The sequence below is a fragment of the Chlorocebus sabaeus genome, chromosome 9 (assembly GCF_047675955.1).
Source record: "Chlorocebus sabaeus isolate Y175 chromosome 9, mChlSab1.0.hap1, whole genome shotgun sequence".
Classification (NCBI taxonomy): Eukaryota; Metazoa; Chordata; class Mammalia; order Primates; family Cercopithecidae; genus Chlorocebus; species Chlorocebus sabaeus.
In genome coordinates, this window is record NC_132912.1 from 27,940,032 (window position 1) to 27,955,709 (window position 15,678).

Here is a 15,678-nt window from a genome sequence, read left to right on the forward strand (position 1 = left end):
GAGATCGCGCCATTGCACTCCAGCCTGGGTGACAGAGTGAGACTCCATCTAAAAAAAACAAAAAATAAAGCTTCTAATAAATTATTTATTGTAAACTTCCAGTGGGTTTACTAATAGGGAAACTGTTTATGTAGGGTGGTTGAGAATACTTACACAGCTATTTTTAAATTGTGTGACGTGATAATGACCATTATACAACAGGAGCTCACAATTATTAAACAATTTTGTCCCAGGTTTTGTTCTAAGGATACATGGATTCTTTCATTTCATGCCCACACCAATCCCATGGGCATACCCCTATTTTTTTCTGATGAGAAAATGAAAAACAGAGAGGTTCAATGATTTTCCCAAGGCTGCAGAGCTGGAAACAGGCAAAACCAGAATGTGAACTGAAGAATTCTGACTCCAGATCCCATGCTCTTAAATGCTCTTAAGAGCAACCTTTCTGTGGATGCAGAGCTGGGGCTAACTGGCTCGAGGACTGAAGCAAGGCCAATGCTAGCTAGTTTGCATAGCAGGTAACAATTTGTTCCTATATGCACGGTTGTAAAAGCTGAGTTTCGCCTAACTGGAGCTCAGGAAGAGGATGTGTGTGACACTGATCCCTAGTGGGGAGGAGGAGAGAAGGTGGGGAGTGGGGGAGGTGTGTTCCCATCATTGATGGTCCTAATTCTTCCTTCCCACTGAGGTTCTCCACATTTTTAAATTGCTGGACTGTACGGGTAAGAACAACACTAGTGAATTCCATCTCTCCAACAGCCTTGATGAAAGCAGTGTTTGACTGAAAAAAACATGAAATTTAATTTTAGACATGGCAAGTTCAATTACATCACTTCATATCACAGTAGAAAATAGAATTTGTTCTACCATGGGAAATAATATAATGGAATAGATCAGAACAGTAGTATAATAAAATAGAATATCCAAGTGCAAAAACAATTTTCAAGTAAGTACACACATTGTTTGAAGGTACTTTATTAAGATCAAAGATTTTTCATTACATTTATTTATAAATCCTTCCTAGTCAAAATAAAATAAATAATAAAAATCTGTATCTTTAGAAAGATTTTAAGAACATAGTTTTGTTAAGTCTGAGAAGGTTTGTCAATTTCAAATTATTACAGTTTAGATACATTCAATCATTACACAATACCAGGAAGGTCAGCCTTAGAGATACCAAGAATTCCATATTGGTCAGTAAAATAAGGGCAAAAAATCAGATTTTTATTTCACCTTTTTATGTTTAATTGACTATAGTCAATAATAGGAGTACAGAATTTCCTTTTTGGTCTTGAATTTTAAATACATGAATTTTAAAAAGTGAACATTCCTCTTCTCTTACATAGTGACTCCAACTTAGGGAGCTGGTTTCTGAAGGGAGGAGTGCTATTCTCCTTGCTGGAGAAGGAGGCTGGGGGAAGAAAGTTCAGAATTCAGGGCCTTTCTGCTGCCGTTATCGATGCACTCTCGGAGTTGGCCCTGCCTTATTAAATTTTAATCAAGTATCTTTCTAAGCATCAAGATGGCCATGTAAACACCATTTTTAAGACTATGTCTACAGGCTGGGCACGGTGGATCACACCTGTAATCCCAGCACTTTGGGAGGCCAAGGCAGGAGGACTGCTTAAGCCCAGGAGTTCAAGACCAGCTGAGCAACATAGCAAGACCCTGTCTCAAAAAAAAAAAAAAAAAAAAAAAGTATACTACCTGATTTCTAAAATTGCCAAAGGGCCTTCTTTTTCCCCCCATTATTTAAAAAATATTGTTCTAGCTCTGCCCTTAAATAAACAAAGGTCTGGACCTTTCTTTTTTAAAATGTTATATTTTTATAACATCTTATTACCACCACCATAAAAGGACTCAGTTTCTCCCACTTTACACTACATCTCTGTCCCCAAAGTAAATAACTGAAGCAATTATCTGCAATTTTTTTTTTAAATGTGGGTATTTCAGGGTAAAGAATTTGGACTGCCTAAATTACTCAGGTGATTGCCTGAATTATTACATATTTCCCATTATTCTTTGTACAAGAAGTCTTGATTTATAGAAAATTTTAGACAATGTTCAAAGAAGGAAATACGCTACCCAAACAATCTACTTAAGACTTCAGATTGGCAACCCTCTTTCATTTTTTAAAAACAAAATTTCTGCTATTTAATTAATACACTTAGAACTCACTGTCTGGATCATGTTGTTATATAATACTTCGTCTGATTATCTATTTTGGTGTGACTATATGTCAAGGCCATTGGAGTGGTTTTTGTCTCTGTTTCTAATATGAACTTGACAAGTCTGAAGGAAAACCAGTGAATAATGCTATTAAATGTGCAGTGCACAGATCGTGCACTTGGATCTATCTGTGTAAAGCTCAAATATTTACATGGAATGTTGACCATGATTTATAAAACTACTCTTTTAAATTAGGACATCTTGACATACAATCAATTTATTTTATGAATAGCCCCATTTGATATTTAAAAAAATATGCCTTTCAAATATTTCATAAATATATAAAATTTTACTACATTCTATTTTTTTCACATGACATTTAAACTCTCTTTACAAATCAACAAAAAATAACATTTTTTTTTCCTCTTTGAAAGTCACAGATGCAATGATTTTCGACTGGCAGGGCTTCACTGCATGCAGGAATGGCAGGATATGCTTTCTCTTATAGAACATATAGACATTTCTAGCATTTTGAACTATATAATTCACTTGCTGAGAATCAGTAGTATCAAAGAAAAGTGAGAGATCCCATCTAAATATTTACAATATAAAAGTCTTTCTTAAACTTCTTTAACAATGGTAAGGTTAGGATGGTGTCTGGACAGTGTTAACAGTCATTTTGATGACAAAGAAATAACATTACATGAAAAGTTTTCTAAAATATATCTCAGAGCAATTTAAAGAGAGGGGTGATCTATTGCACATAGATGAAAAATAATCTTTAATCATATCAGTAATATGTAAAACATGTTTTACATGTTTTAGAATAGAAATCCTTCTAATTTATTAGAAAAATCCAAAACTAGCTAAAATAACATTTTGGGTGACTTCATAAATTGTCTTCCGGGGATTTACAAATAAAAATTTCCTTTGTAATCATTTCTTGCCACAAGACTACCATTCTAATATTAATCCCACAAGAAAAGGCTTTTAGTTACATATACAATAACTGTTTAAAGTCTACTTTTCCTTATTAAATGTTTGTTGAGTCACTGACAGGTACTCAAAAGGACTTCTCAAGCTATATTATGAAGGTCATTCACTCAAGGTAAAATTTCAGTTACTTCTTTAAGAATTATTTTAAAATGCACACACTGTGAACGTATCGCAAATATGTAAGAAAAAGTCTATACTTTTTGAATAGTAGGAGGACGCCTTACTGCCTGCCCGGCTAAATCTGTGATGATCCACCCAGAAAGAGCAAAGCTGATCTGTCTGTCTGAAGCTGCTCATGGCTGCTGAATTGATACCTTCAACAGCCTAACATTCAAACTTAATGGCAGCAGCCACACCGGAGACCAGCAGAAGTGCTGAATTCTAATACACACTAAGCCTCTAGCTAGGTCTCTCTGAAAATTTCAGCCTCATCTTGGAGATAGAGCTGTATTAAAGACAACCAGAAAGTTTGAGGTTTTGCTTAGAATACAGTACCGTGCACATTTTGATTTCTGATCTTATACTCACACATGGTGTTTGAAATAAGGCTGTAAAACGATACAAACAAAACCAGCATTCAGCTTGAATCAAGATTGTACATCTATGACAGTGATATAGATTTAAAAACCCCCTACCAAAACAGTAACTGATTTCATCATGCACTCTATAAAAAAAGACGATTATGGAAATTTCTCTTAGTTACGAATGTAACCAGCTCACTGGTACCCAATGGGTCTCTGTCTCTAATTTGTCAAAAGTTGTTTTGAGCTCATTGAATGCCACGGTGAGGTCATCATTTATTATAATTTTGTCAAAAAGATGACCATATTGACTTTCCATTATCTGTGCAGATTTAATCATTTCTTGAAAATCTTCTTCCTACAAAAGGAAGTATTAAAAAAATAATTGGTTAACCAGGCCATTACCTCACTTCACATCAATGCAAACATTCTACAATTGGTTTACCTAATGCTGTTCTGTGTTCAGTCTTTCCCCTCAGCCAGAAATAAAAGTCATCCTCTTTAACCACAAGTGCTTCAGAAGCCACAATTTCTAATACTATTTCTATGATTTGCTTGTAACAAAAAACTACTCTGGCAAGAGTCAAAACTCCTGCCTTAACTGAATTGCAGGATAATGAGTCAGTAAGTCATCATTATGTGGAAATGTCAGTATTAAAATAGCTATTGGAGGAAAGAATTGTTTACTCTGATGTTTTGGCTGCATTATTTATGCTTATTCATAGGAAGGAATTTATAATATAAACTCCTTTTTCAGAGTTGGACAAATTTGTAAAAGGATGATTACCATGTTTTTTCTTTTGAGACAGAGTCTCACTCTGTCACCCAGGTTGGGGTACAGTGGTACAATCCCAGCTCACCACAACCTCTGCCTCCCGGGTCCAACCTATGCTCCTGCCTCAGTCTCCTGAGTAGCTGGAATTACAGAAGCGCGCCGCCACGCCTGGATAATTTTTATATTTTCAGTAGAGATAGAGTTTCTCCATGTTGGCCAGGTTGGTCTGGAACTCCTGACCTCAAGTGATCCACCTGTCCCAGCCTCCCAAAGTGCTGGGATCACAGGCGTGAGCCACCGCACCTGGCTGATTACCATGTTCTTTCGATGTCTCATTAAAAGTGTTTCAAGAGCCTTCGTGTCTCACATTTTTAAAGCCAGGAAGTATTTTAGTTGGCTATATAACATAAATGTAAGAGAGCCAAATCCTAAGAATATGTTATCCTTTCTTATCTTCATTGAGAAACCTTTAAAATGTCTAAATAGTACAATAAATCTTTATGTTGCAACATGCTGAAATAATTTGAGTCTGCATTTCATTGTCACATAAGATTTCACGATGACAGAAAATTTAATTTTGGTGTTGATCAAGAGCCTGAGTAACTAACAACGTATGACAGTACCTACTCAGAATGGATATGTACTGTTGGCATGTAAAAAAAGGTATTTATCAAATATGCTGGCAATCAGAAATGTGATCTGTATTTTGTAACCACAAGGAACAGTTCAAAAATTAATATAGACTAAAGTTAATGATGAGCTAATTAAGAGGGGGAAGAAAAAAATAAGCTCTTGACATTTAATTTCTTTGCTTTTGATTTTTGGTCCAAAGGTAGAATATATTAAGATTAAGAACAAAAACAATAAAAGGTCTTGCCAGAAGCCATTATAGTCATGAATATACCACAATCATCATTTCCAATAACACTCATAGAAAATACAAATATTATTGCTGAGGAATATTGGTCTACTTATCCTCTCCCCAAAATAGTGATTTTCTTTTGCTGTGCTAAATATAATTATTGACAAGGAGAGAAGCAAGGCAAATTATTAAATTTTTCATTTGGACTCTTAATGAGTAACAGTAACTCATGGTATTTTTAGCTTTAAAAATAAGGCTGCTCTGAAAATTAATTGGTCTAGATGTTATACAAATGTTCAGACTACAATAGTATGAAATGTATGCATAATAGCATACAAAATAGTTTTGAGTCAAAAGAATATGAAGATCCATTCACTGAAGCACAAAAAGTGTAACTGTTCAAAAGGTACATACCTAAATACAATTCTCTTACTGATTTTTTTTATCTATTATACTCTTCCTGAGTATATGCAGCTGTATATATGTTTTCATATATACAACTGTATCTTACATTGTATCTACTGCTTACATCTTATCTCCAAGCTTTTTGTGGTTGTTGTTGAGACAGGGTCTCACTGTCACCGAGGCTGGAGTGCAGCGGTGTGATCTCACTCACTGCACTCTCAGTCTCCTGAGGTTCTTGTGATCTTCCCACCTCCGCCTCCCAAGTAGCTGGGACTACAGGTGTGCAACCATCATGCCTGGCTAATTTTCATATTTTTTGTAGAGATGGGGTTTCACCATGTTGGCCAGGTTGGTCTTGAACTCCCGGACTCAAGTGATCCTCCTGCTTCAGCCTCCCAAAGTGCTAGGATTACAGGTGTGAGCCACCACACCTGGCCCCCAAGTATCACTATACTTACTGTGAAGGGCTTTGCAGCACCTTGGTCATCTCTGCTTGAAATAATCTTTGCATTTTTTCTTGTTTCTCTCAAACGCTCTATTGATGGAGGCTTTATAAATATCACATAGGGCTTAAATTCTAGTGTCCTTAAATGCTTCACTGTCTACAAGGAAGAAAAGAAAGTTTTCTCACATTTCTCCATAGCATCATGAATTACTGAATTTTCTTTCTAAGGAGAAAATTCCTCAAAATTATTCTTTAATTAAGATCAGTAGTCCTTTCAATATACTATTATTCAATTAACTGTTGACAATTAAATGTAACAAACACTTCTGAAAAGAAGCTGGGGAATGTAACTTGGCATTTAAAAATGTCCTGAAATACATCATAATTAACATTGAACAGAAGTGACTAAAAAAACCACAAAACTGGTTTTTAGATCAAATACCCCGAAGGTGTGATGAGTTAAATAACCCTCTGTCCATTAATGTCTTCCAACCATCCCTTTTAAGCCCCTTCCTGATTTCAGGCAGGAGTTCTCCTCTTTCGCCCTATCCTTCAGAGTGCCCTACAAGGGCAGCCTCCTGTTCTCCATGATGCCTGTTCACATTCCTTCATCAAATCGTTGATGTTCTATACTCGATACTTCTGGGGACCCATCTATAATCAAGGGTGAGAGTTGAAAGCTATTCTTCATGAGCTGATACTACACTGTGGGAATCTGAGAGCAACTGGACCCGGGACACCAGCAGAGAAGCTCTGCAGAAGCAGGACTGTCCCATTCACTGTTGTGCCTGATATGGTTTGGATCTGTGTCCGCACCCAAATCTCATGTTGTAATGTAATCCCTACTGCTGGTGGTGCAGCCTGGTGGGATGTGACTGAATCATAGGGGCAGTTTCCCGGGGTTTAACACCATCCCCCTTGTTGCTCTCATCACAATAGTCAGTTCTTGTGAGACCTGGTTGTTTAAAAGTGTGTGGCACTTTGCTCCTCTCTCTCTCTCTTCCTCCTGCTCTGGCCATGTGAAGTGCTCACCCCTCCTTTGCCTTCCGCCATGATTGTAAGTTTCCTGAGGCCTCCCCAGAGCTGAGCAGATACCAGCATCATGCTTCCTGTACAGTCTGCAGAGCCGTGAGCCAATTAAACCTCTTTTTTTTTTTTTAAATAAATTACCCAGTCTCAGGTATTTCTTCATAGCAGTGCAATAAGGGACTGACACAGTGCCCAAGTCACGAGGCAGCCTTCCTGATTCTTGAAACCCTTTTACTCCAGATTCATCCTCCTTTAGAGGTGCAAAGGGCTTCTGCAGGTCATTCTACCATTTGGAGGTTTTGCACCCCAGGGTACAGCTATCAGTGGGAGGAGAAACCATGGTCCCTGGGGGATGAGGAAAATGCTGTGGACTGGGCATCTACTAGAAGATGTATGGGCTGATAGGGAATTGAATGGCTTCATCCACTGAAATTCTCAGTTCAGAATGTTCACAACAGAGTTTCCAGGATCACAGATGCAGATATGGCAACACAATGGGGCTTTCATTCAGTACATTTCCTGCAAAATGCCCTTCAGTTCTAGTGGGGGGTTATTTGCTAGGATATATACAGAACTCAAGTCAAAGACTTGGAACCAAAATGTCCATTGTTAAAAATTATAGACACTGTTACTAATACATAACACATAAGAATGCATTATGCATGTAACAATGTGATGTATTCTTAAAAAATACAGAATAGATAGAAATATCTAAGAGTTACTTTACTTGACAATAACTGAATATAAATAAGAGTTACAAACACAGGTCTTGGAGCTTCCTCCACTTCTCTTTCTAATAATATTATGGGCTTTTCTTTTTTTCCACCAAACATGTCTCAAATTATATTTAAATGCTTTTGCCATCTCAGAAAAGCCACATATAGCCAAAAGGGGGTTGACTTTTTATTTATTTCATATTGAAATGCTCACATGAGGTGCTGTAGATGACATGGGTCAGGAGGGTATTGAATAGTTCATTGTTTACTTACATGAGGCTGAACATCCAACAAACAAACTTTGTTTTTAGCAAGGACAGACCGAACTGAGTCTATGCTTGTGCCATAGTAGTTGTTTTTATATTCTCCATATTCAATAAACCTGTAAAAAATTAGATGCATCAGAATCATTTGTGAATTTAAAAATTATAGGTGGCAAGTTAAATTCATAGGTAAAAGACATTTCTGCTGAACATGTAATTTTTTTTAACTGTGTTTAATAATATAAATAGAGCCAAGTATTTCAAAATGTCAGTTTTTTAAAAATCTTTTATTTTACATTTTCAAATCAGTAACACTTGCTTAAATTACACTTAAACAGAAAAAAAGTACTTTAGTCTAGTAGGGCTCTAATGTTTTCCATCACCCCCTTTTTTTTTCAGAACTAATGCAATGCAATAAAATGGTGAATAAGCCAAACAATAGAAACTACTGGAATTTCATTGCACGCTACAGAGTAACCCAGCCCGGCTTCAGAACTAGAGGCACTGGGTGGTGGCTAATGGAGCCAGGGCAGTCGATCATGTGCTATAAAAACACAATCACTGCGCCAAACGCGAGAAAAGCATTTCGATGTTTCAATAAAATCCCATAATCCTGCATTAAAACACATATTGCTTCTGATGCCCTAAAATATTCGTGCCTCAGCAGATGGAAAACCTGGGCAGGGGGCACTGGGGTGGGCTTGGAGCTAGCTAGAGGAGATGGTACCAGCAAGTTTATTATCAGCATTTCAATTTTTTGAAGAGCCAATGAGAGAATGAGATGCAGGTGTGTGAAGCAGATGCTGGAGCTCGTGATATACTACCCAGTTGTTCATTAGTTTTTGAAGTAAAATTCAATCCAAATTATATGTTAAGATTCAATTAGTGGGCCAGAAGGAGGTCACAATAAGACACTTACAACCTTCCCTCATTCTGCAAAACAGTGTCTATACATTTTATAGAAATGAAGCAAATCTAGGTTACTAAAAATTAGAGGTGAAGATTAACAATAATTATCAACCAAATGATTGCCTTTTCAGCTGTTTCAAATATTATTATGATAATTAAAATACATTTAAAATGGAGGAGAACTCTCAGTTGTCTAAAACTGGACAGGCATGTGCTTATAAAAAAACAGTTGCATGAAAATTCTCAAAAGTGTCCACATACTTGTTATTTTGTACATCTGTCTCAAACAAATGCTTGGAAATGAAAATGTATTCAACACCATCACTCTCCTGGCTTCTTCTTGCTCTGGTAGTATCTACGATTTAATGAAAAGGAGTTGAGAAAAGCCCATATCAGCCACCTTAAGGAAAATACTAAAAAAGAAATCAAGTGTATTTAATTAGTTTTTTCAACAGGAGTTAAAAATGTACTTAAAAAGCAAATTAGCTCATAAAATATGGTAAGCTGTTATAAATCCAGATTTCCCACTGTTATTAAAATTATATTGATTGAAGATGGATTAAAAAGTTAATTGCATTGTATGTCTCTGCTATTATTCGCTATTTTGAAGGCTCTGTAACCTGATATAAGAGTGGTATTTAAACTCCTGAGGGAAAAAACCTTTTTTGCAAATAATATGCTTATTATCTTTATTAATCTTTATTCATTAAAGCAAATCTATTAACTACTAAGTTGTTAGGTAAACTCTGAAACTGTTTGACTCTCTTCCTCTCATGGAACATAGTGGGTATGCAATCAAAGTTTTGTTTTACCAGTCAAGTGAAGCCAAATACTTCTGTGTGCTACTCATTCCTCCTTTGCAAAGTGATAAATAGCATCATCTTAGAACACTATTGAACTTCTAACCTTTCAGTAATCTTGCCTGACTGTTTATTAATGAATTAAAATAGAGCAGAAAATATAGGATTCATTAAAGCGACAACAAGAACAAAGCCCAAGGATGGCAAATGTAAACCCACTACAGGCCATCCTTCCTGCAGATCCCAACTAAAAACTATGGATGCTAAGAAACGACCTGAACACTTTGAAAATAAGTAAAGCAGGTAGACTGTAGAGGGGAGTCAAACTGCATGGGGAGGAGTTTAACTTTATTTTCCTCTTAGCTTTGCCCCAAGGGTGGGAACTCTTCACAGAGCAGCATGGTAGAATCTGCAGCTAAATACCAATAGAAGTTCTAACGTTTTGGTGCAAAGAACCAGGGGGGCAGGGCGGGGGGGGGAAAGTCCCTGTGGGTTGAAAAGTGTGGAGGAAATCCAGGAGACAAGAAAGCCAGAGAAGAAAATACTTTAATTCTGTATATGAGTCAACAATAGTCTAAGAAGCCCCTCTGTGCTATATACATGCAGTTCAAACTCAAACTAGCATGGCAAAGGCTTCATGAAGTGAACTGAGAGTGGGATGCACAGGTCTCAGCCTAACCCCAGAATAACAGTAGCACAAAACATATCTAAGCCAATGAAGAAAAGGCATAAAGAACTGAGCTGAGATCTGAACCATGGACACAAGTCTTAGACTAATCCTTGCACCCTAACAGACCCAAATCAATATAACAAAGGTAAGTGAGATAAAAGAAGCTGGAAGCTAAAATAAAAACATCAACATTCTGCAGAATATTGTAACAAGACCTAGTGTTAATACAACATTATATTTGCAATGTCCAAAATGCAATCTGAAATTATTCAACATGAAAGAACCAAAAAAAAAAAAAAAAAAGAAAAAAGAAATGACCAATTTTCAAGGGGAAAGATAATAGATGGCAACCCTGAATGACCTGGAAGTTAGATTAGACAAAGTCTTTCAAGCAGGTACCATAACTATGCTTGAAAAGGTAAGGGAAAATATACTTGAATTGAACAAAAATATAAATTCTTAGCAGAGGAAAAGAAACTATAAAGAAAAAACAAATAGAAACTGTAGAACTGAAAAATAAAAATATCCAATAGAAACAAATCACTAGATGGGCCCAATAACAGAATGACCAAAAAAAGCCAGTGAACTTGAAGACAGAGCAATAAAATTATATAATCTAAACAACAACAACAAGATTAAAAATATATAGATAGAACTCCAGGGACCTATGAGAAAACATATATGTCATAGGAGTACTAGAAGGATAGGAAAGAAGAAATTGGGGCAGAAAAATATGTTTGAAAAAATAAAGGCCCCAAACTTCTATAATTTGGTGAAATATATAAACTTACCAATTTCAGCAGCTCAGCAAATCCCAAACAGGATACACTCAGAAGGGAAAAACTATGCCTACACACATTATAATCAAACTATTAAAAGCCAAAGATAAATAAAAAATCTCAAAGCAGCTAGGAAAAAACACAGAACACATAAGTGAATAATGATTTAAACTGTCACAGATTTCTTATTATAAATCATAAAAATAAGAAATCAATAAAATAATATCTTTAAAGCACTGAAGGAAAAGACTTAATCAAAATGTGTTTCAAGAATAAAGGCAAAGAAACTAATAGAATTCACAGCCGACCGTTCTAAAAGAAATATTCAGGGAAGTGTTTTAGGCTGAAGAGAAGTGATAAGAAGGAAACTTCTGTATTCAGGAATGAAGAAAGAACAAATAATTGTGTAAATGTAAAAGTCTACTTTTTTCCTTTTAAGTTCACTAAGACATATATGACTCTTTTAAAGAAAAGTTATAATATTGTCTGATAGAGTTTTCAATGTATGCAAATATAATACATTTGACACCTAAAACAAAAAGATTAGACTGGGGGAAGGGTCTTAAATGGCTGCCAGGTTTCCGTATTTTATGTGAAATACACCAAGTTAAACTGCAAGCAGATCATGAATGGTTAGATATGCATACTTTAATATTTAGAGCAACCAGTAAAAAACTAACCCAGTGATACCACCAGGGAGTCAACGGGTAGATTAAAATGGAAACTAAAAAACACCAAAATAATCCAAAAGAAGACAGAAAAAGAAGAAAAATACAATAAAATACAGAAGAGACAAACAGAAAACAAATAATAGTAACTTAAATTCAATCATTTCCATAGTAAATACACACACACACACACACAAACACACATACACACACACACCCCCAAAGGTTGGCACTTTGGGAGGCCGAGACGGGCGGATCATGAGGTCAGGAGATCGAGACCATCCTGGCTAACCCGATGAAACTCCGTCTCTACTAAAAAAATACAAAAAACTAGCCAGGCGAGGTGGCGGGCGCCTGTAGTCCCAGCTACTCGGGAGGCTGAAGCAGGAGAATGGCGTGAACCTGGGAGACGGAGCTTGCAGTGAGCTGTGAGATCCGGCCACTGCACTCCAGCCTGGGTGACAGAGTGAGACTCCGCCTCAAAAAAAAAAAAAAAAAAAAAATTAGAAAAGCATTAGAATTCACAACATTAAGAGAATAATGGCAGACGAAACAATCATCTCAACGTATGCAGAGAAAGCATTTTTTAAAAACTTCGACACCATTTGCGACAGTCTCAGCAAACTAGGAGTAACAGGAATGTCCTCAAACTGATAAAGCCAACGTTATATTAACGGTAAAAGATGGAGCTGTTTTCCCCTGAGATCAGGATCAAGGCAAGTCTGCTAAGTAACAACACGAAAAATAACTTGAAATGGGTCAAGACCTAAATATAAAACCTAAAACTGTAAAACTTCCAGAAGAAAACAGGAGAATGTCTTTGCAACCTTGAGATAGCAAATAACTTTTACATAGAACAGAAAAATTATAAAACATAAAAGAAAAAATGATAAATTAGATTTCATCAAAATTAAACTTTTGCTTTTTAAAAGACACCATTAAAAAAAATGAAAAGGTCAGCCACAGACTGCAAGGAAATATGTGTAACACATTTATCAGATGAAGAACATGTATCCAAGAGAATGTAAAGAACTCTCAAAACTCAGTAACGAGACAGTCCACTTTTTACAAATGGGCCAGGCACAGTGCCTCACACCTGTAATCTCACACTTTGGGAGGCTGAGGCAGGTGGATCACTTGAGGCCAGGAGCTCGAAACCAGCCTGGTCAATAGATTGAAACCCCATCTCTACTATAAATATAAAAATTAGTCGGGCTTCATGGTGCACACACCTGTAATCCCAGCTACTCGGGAGGCTGAGATGGGAGAATCACTTGAACCCAGGAGGTGGAGGTTGGAGTGAGCCAAGATCACAACACTGCACTTCAGCCTGGGCAACAGAGCAAGACTTTGTCTCAAAAAAGAAAAAAAAAAAAAAAGTCAAAAGATTTGAATACACACTTTACCAGAGAAGATCGGGGGTCCCTAATCCCCAGGTCACACCAGTCTGTGGCCTGTAAGGAACCAGGCCACACAGAAGGTGAGCAGCAGGCAGGCAAGGGAGCATCACCATCTGAGCTCCTCCTCCTATCAGATCAGCAGTGGCATTAGGAGCACGAACCCGCCGGGTGCGGTGGTGCAAGCCTGTAATCCCAGCACTTTGGGAGGCCGAGATGGGCAGATCACGAGGTCAGGAGATCGAGATCATCCTGGCTAACCCGGTGAAACCTCGTCTCTACTAAAAAATACAAAAAACTAGCAGGGCGAGGTGGCGGGCGCCTGTAGTCCCAGCTACTTGGGAGGCTGAGGCAGGAGAATGGCGTAAACCCGGGAAGCGGAGCTTGCAGTGAGCTGAGATCCAGCCACTGCACTCCAGCCTGGGTGACAGAGCGAGACTCCATCTCAAAAAAAAAAAAAAAAAAAAAAAAAAGGAGCACGAACCCAGTTGTGCACTGCACGTGTGAGAAACCTAGATTAGGCACTCCTTATGAGAATCTAATGCCTGATGATCTGAGGTGGAACAGTTTCATCCTGACACCATCCCCTCCTGCCCTGTCTGTGGAAAAATTGTCTTCTACGAAACTGGTCCCTGGTGCCAAAAAGGTTGGGGACTGCTGCATAAAATCATGCTAGTCATTAGTTAAGGCAAACTGAAGTACGAGATACCACTACGTACTTACTACACTGACAAAAATTTAGAAGGCTGACTACAGCAAGTGTTGGCAAGGATGTGGAGCACCTGGAGTTCACATATGCTACTGGTGGTTTGTAAGATGGTATAACCACTTTGGAAATCAGTTTAGTAGTTTCTCAAAAAATTAAGCCATATGGCCTCACCATTCCACTCCTACTTGTTTAGCCAAGAGAAACAAAAACATTATTTGTCAAAAGACTTGTATAAAAACCTTGTAATAACTTTATTTACCATAGCCAAAAATGGGGGTAGAGGAAGAAACCCCTAAATATTCATCAACAGGTGCATGGATAGACAAATGGTAGTATTTCTATACAATGAAATGCTATTCAGAATGAAAAGGGATGAAAAAGAATGAATTATTGATGTAGGAAACAACATGGGTAAATCTTTCATTATGCTGAGTGGAAAAAGTCTGGCAAAAATGGATGCATACTGTATAATCCTATTTAGATAACATACTAAATCATTTCAAATAATCTATAGTGACAGAATACAGATCAGTGGTTGCCTGGGAACAGGGTGGAAGGCTGGATTATGAAGGGCACATGGAAATTTTTTGAGATGGAAACATTCATTATGTTGGCTGTGGTGATGTTTTCACATGTGTATGCAGATGCTAAAACTGATGTGATTGTACATTTTAAATATATGCTGTTTATTCCAATTACATCTTGATTTTATAAAAAGAATCTGAGAAGAAGGGGAAATATAACTTAATAGAAAAAGTAATGAATTTATGAAATCCAACTAATTTAAATTATATCCCAAAGTTTAATTCCCTTTTATTTAGTTAGCAACAATATTTTAATACAATGCTTAGGTCTCTTGAAACAGTTTTTCATACCTGTTCTGCAGGTGGTGCACCAAGAGGTAGTGTTAGTCTTTAAAATGAAATGTCACACTCTTTACAGGAACAGCATGAAGTACTGGCATACTGTATTCTAAACAGGTACACTGTATTCTATCACAAAGACTAAAGTTTTACAGCAGAAAAATACCCTACTGAGTGTATATAACACAATTAATATCCAAGAATGTGAGAGATATTAAAATTAGTATAATGCCCTACTTTGGAGTTTAGGCTTAATATTCATTTATTATTACTTAACCAATTTTGTTGTTGTTATTTGCTAGTGTTCCTTCAGCAAATAGTAGGCCTAAGTAAAAAGTATTGTTGAAAATCAAAATTGAGAATTTTCTGTGCATTGATTTCTTTCTTATGGACAGAGAAAAGATTGTCTTTATTCAATTATGATGGCAGGACACTTTGGTTGAAAATCTGCAACACATGGTTGAAAGATCACTTCCCTGACACAGGGCATCCCACAGCAGGGTTAAAATATTTTTAGAACCACATCAAGGGGTAATTGAACAAGACATTTATGACATTGCCACATGCATTTAAAAGGTAATGTGTCTACAACCAAATTGTTTGCTTATCATAATCAACCCGAATTACCTCGGTCTGATGTTATTTTACCGACGAAGAATGTCAGTGCCTAATTGTAATGAGTTCCACAGGAACCTCATGAAC

The 15,678-nt window shown here is 36.9% G+C and overlaps 1 protein-coding gene across 4 annotated transcripts in view; it reads right to left on the reverse strand.

Moving 5' to 3' along the window:
- Positions 1–951: 951 nt before the first annotated feature.
- The window catches only part of MPP7 (MAGUK p55 scaffold protein 7), a 251,961-nt gene continuing 237,234 nt past the window's right edge, over positions 952–15,678 (reverse strand). For all 4 annotated transcript variants that reach the window (XM_008002649.3, XM_073018824.1, XM_073018823.1 and 1 more), the window contains 4 exons: positions 9,352–9,445; positions 8,192–8,300; positions 6,187–6,330; positions 952–4,044 (listed from right to left, as the gene is read on the reverse strand). In XM_008002649.3, the coding sequence (XP_008000840.1) occupies positions 3,865–4,044; positions 6,187–6,330; positions 8,192–8,300; positions 9,352–9,445 (527 nt within the window). In that variant the 3' untranslated portion in view covers positions 952–3,864. The remainder of the gene's footprint in view (positions 4,045–6,186; positions 6,331–8,191; positions 8,301–9,351; positions 9,446–15,678) is intronic.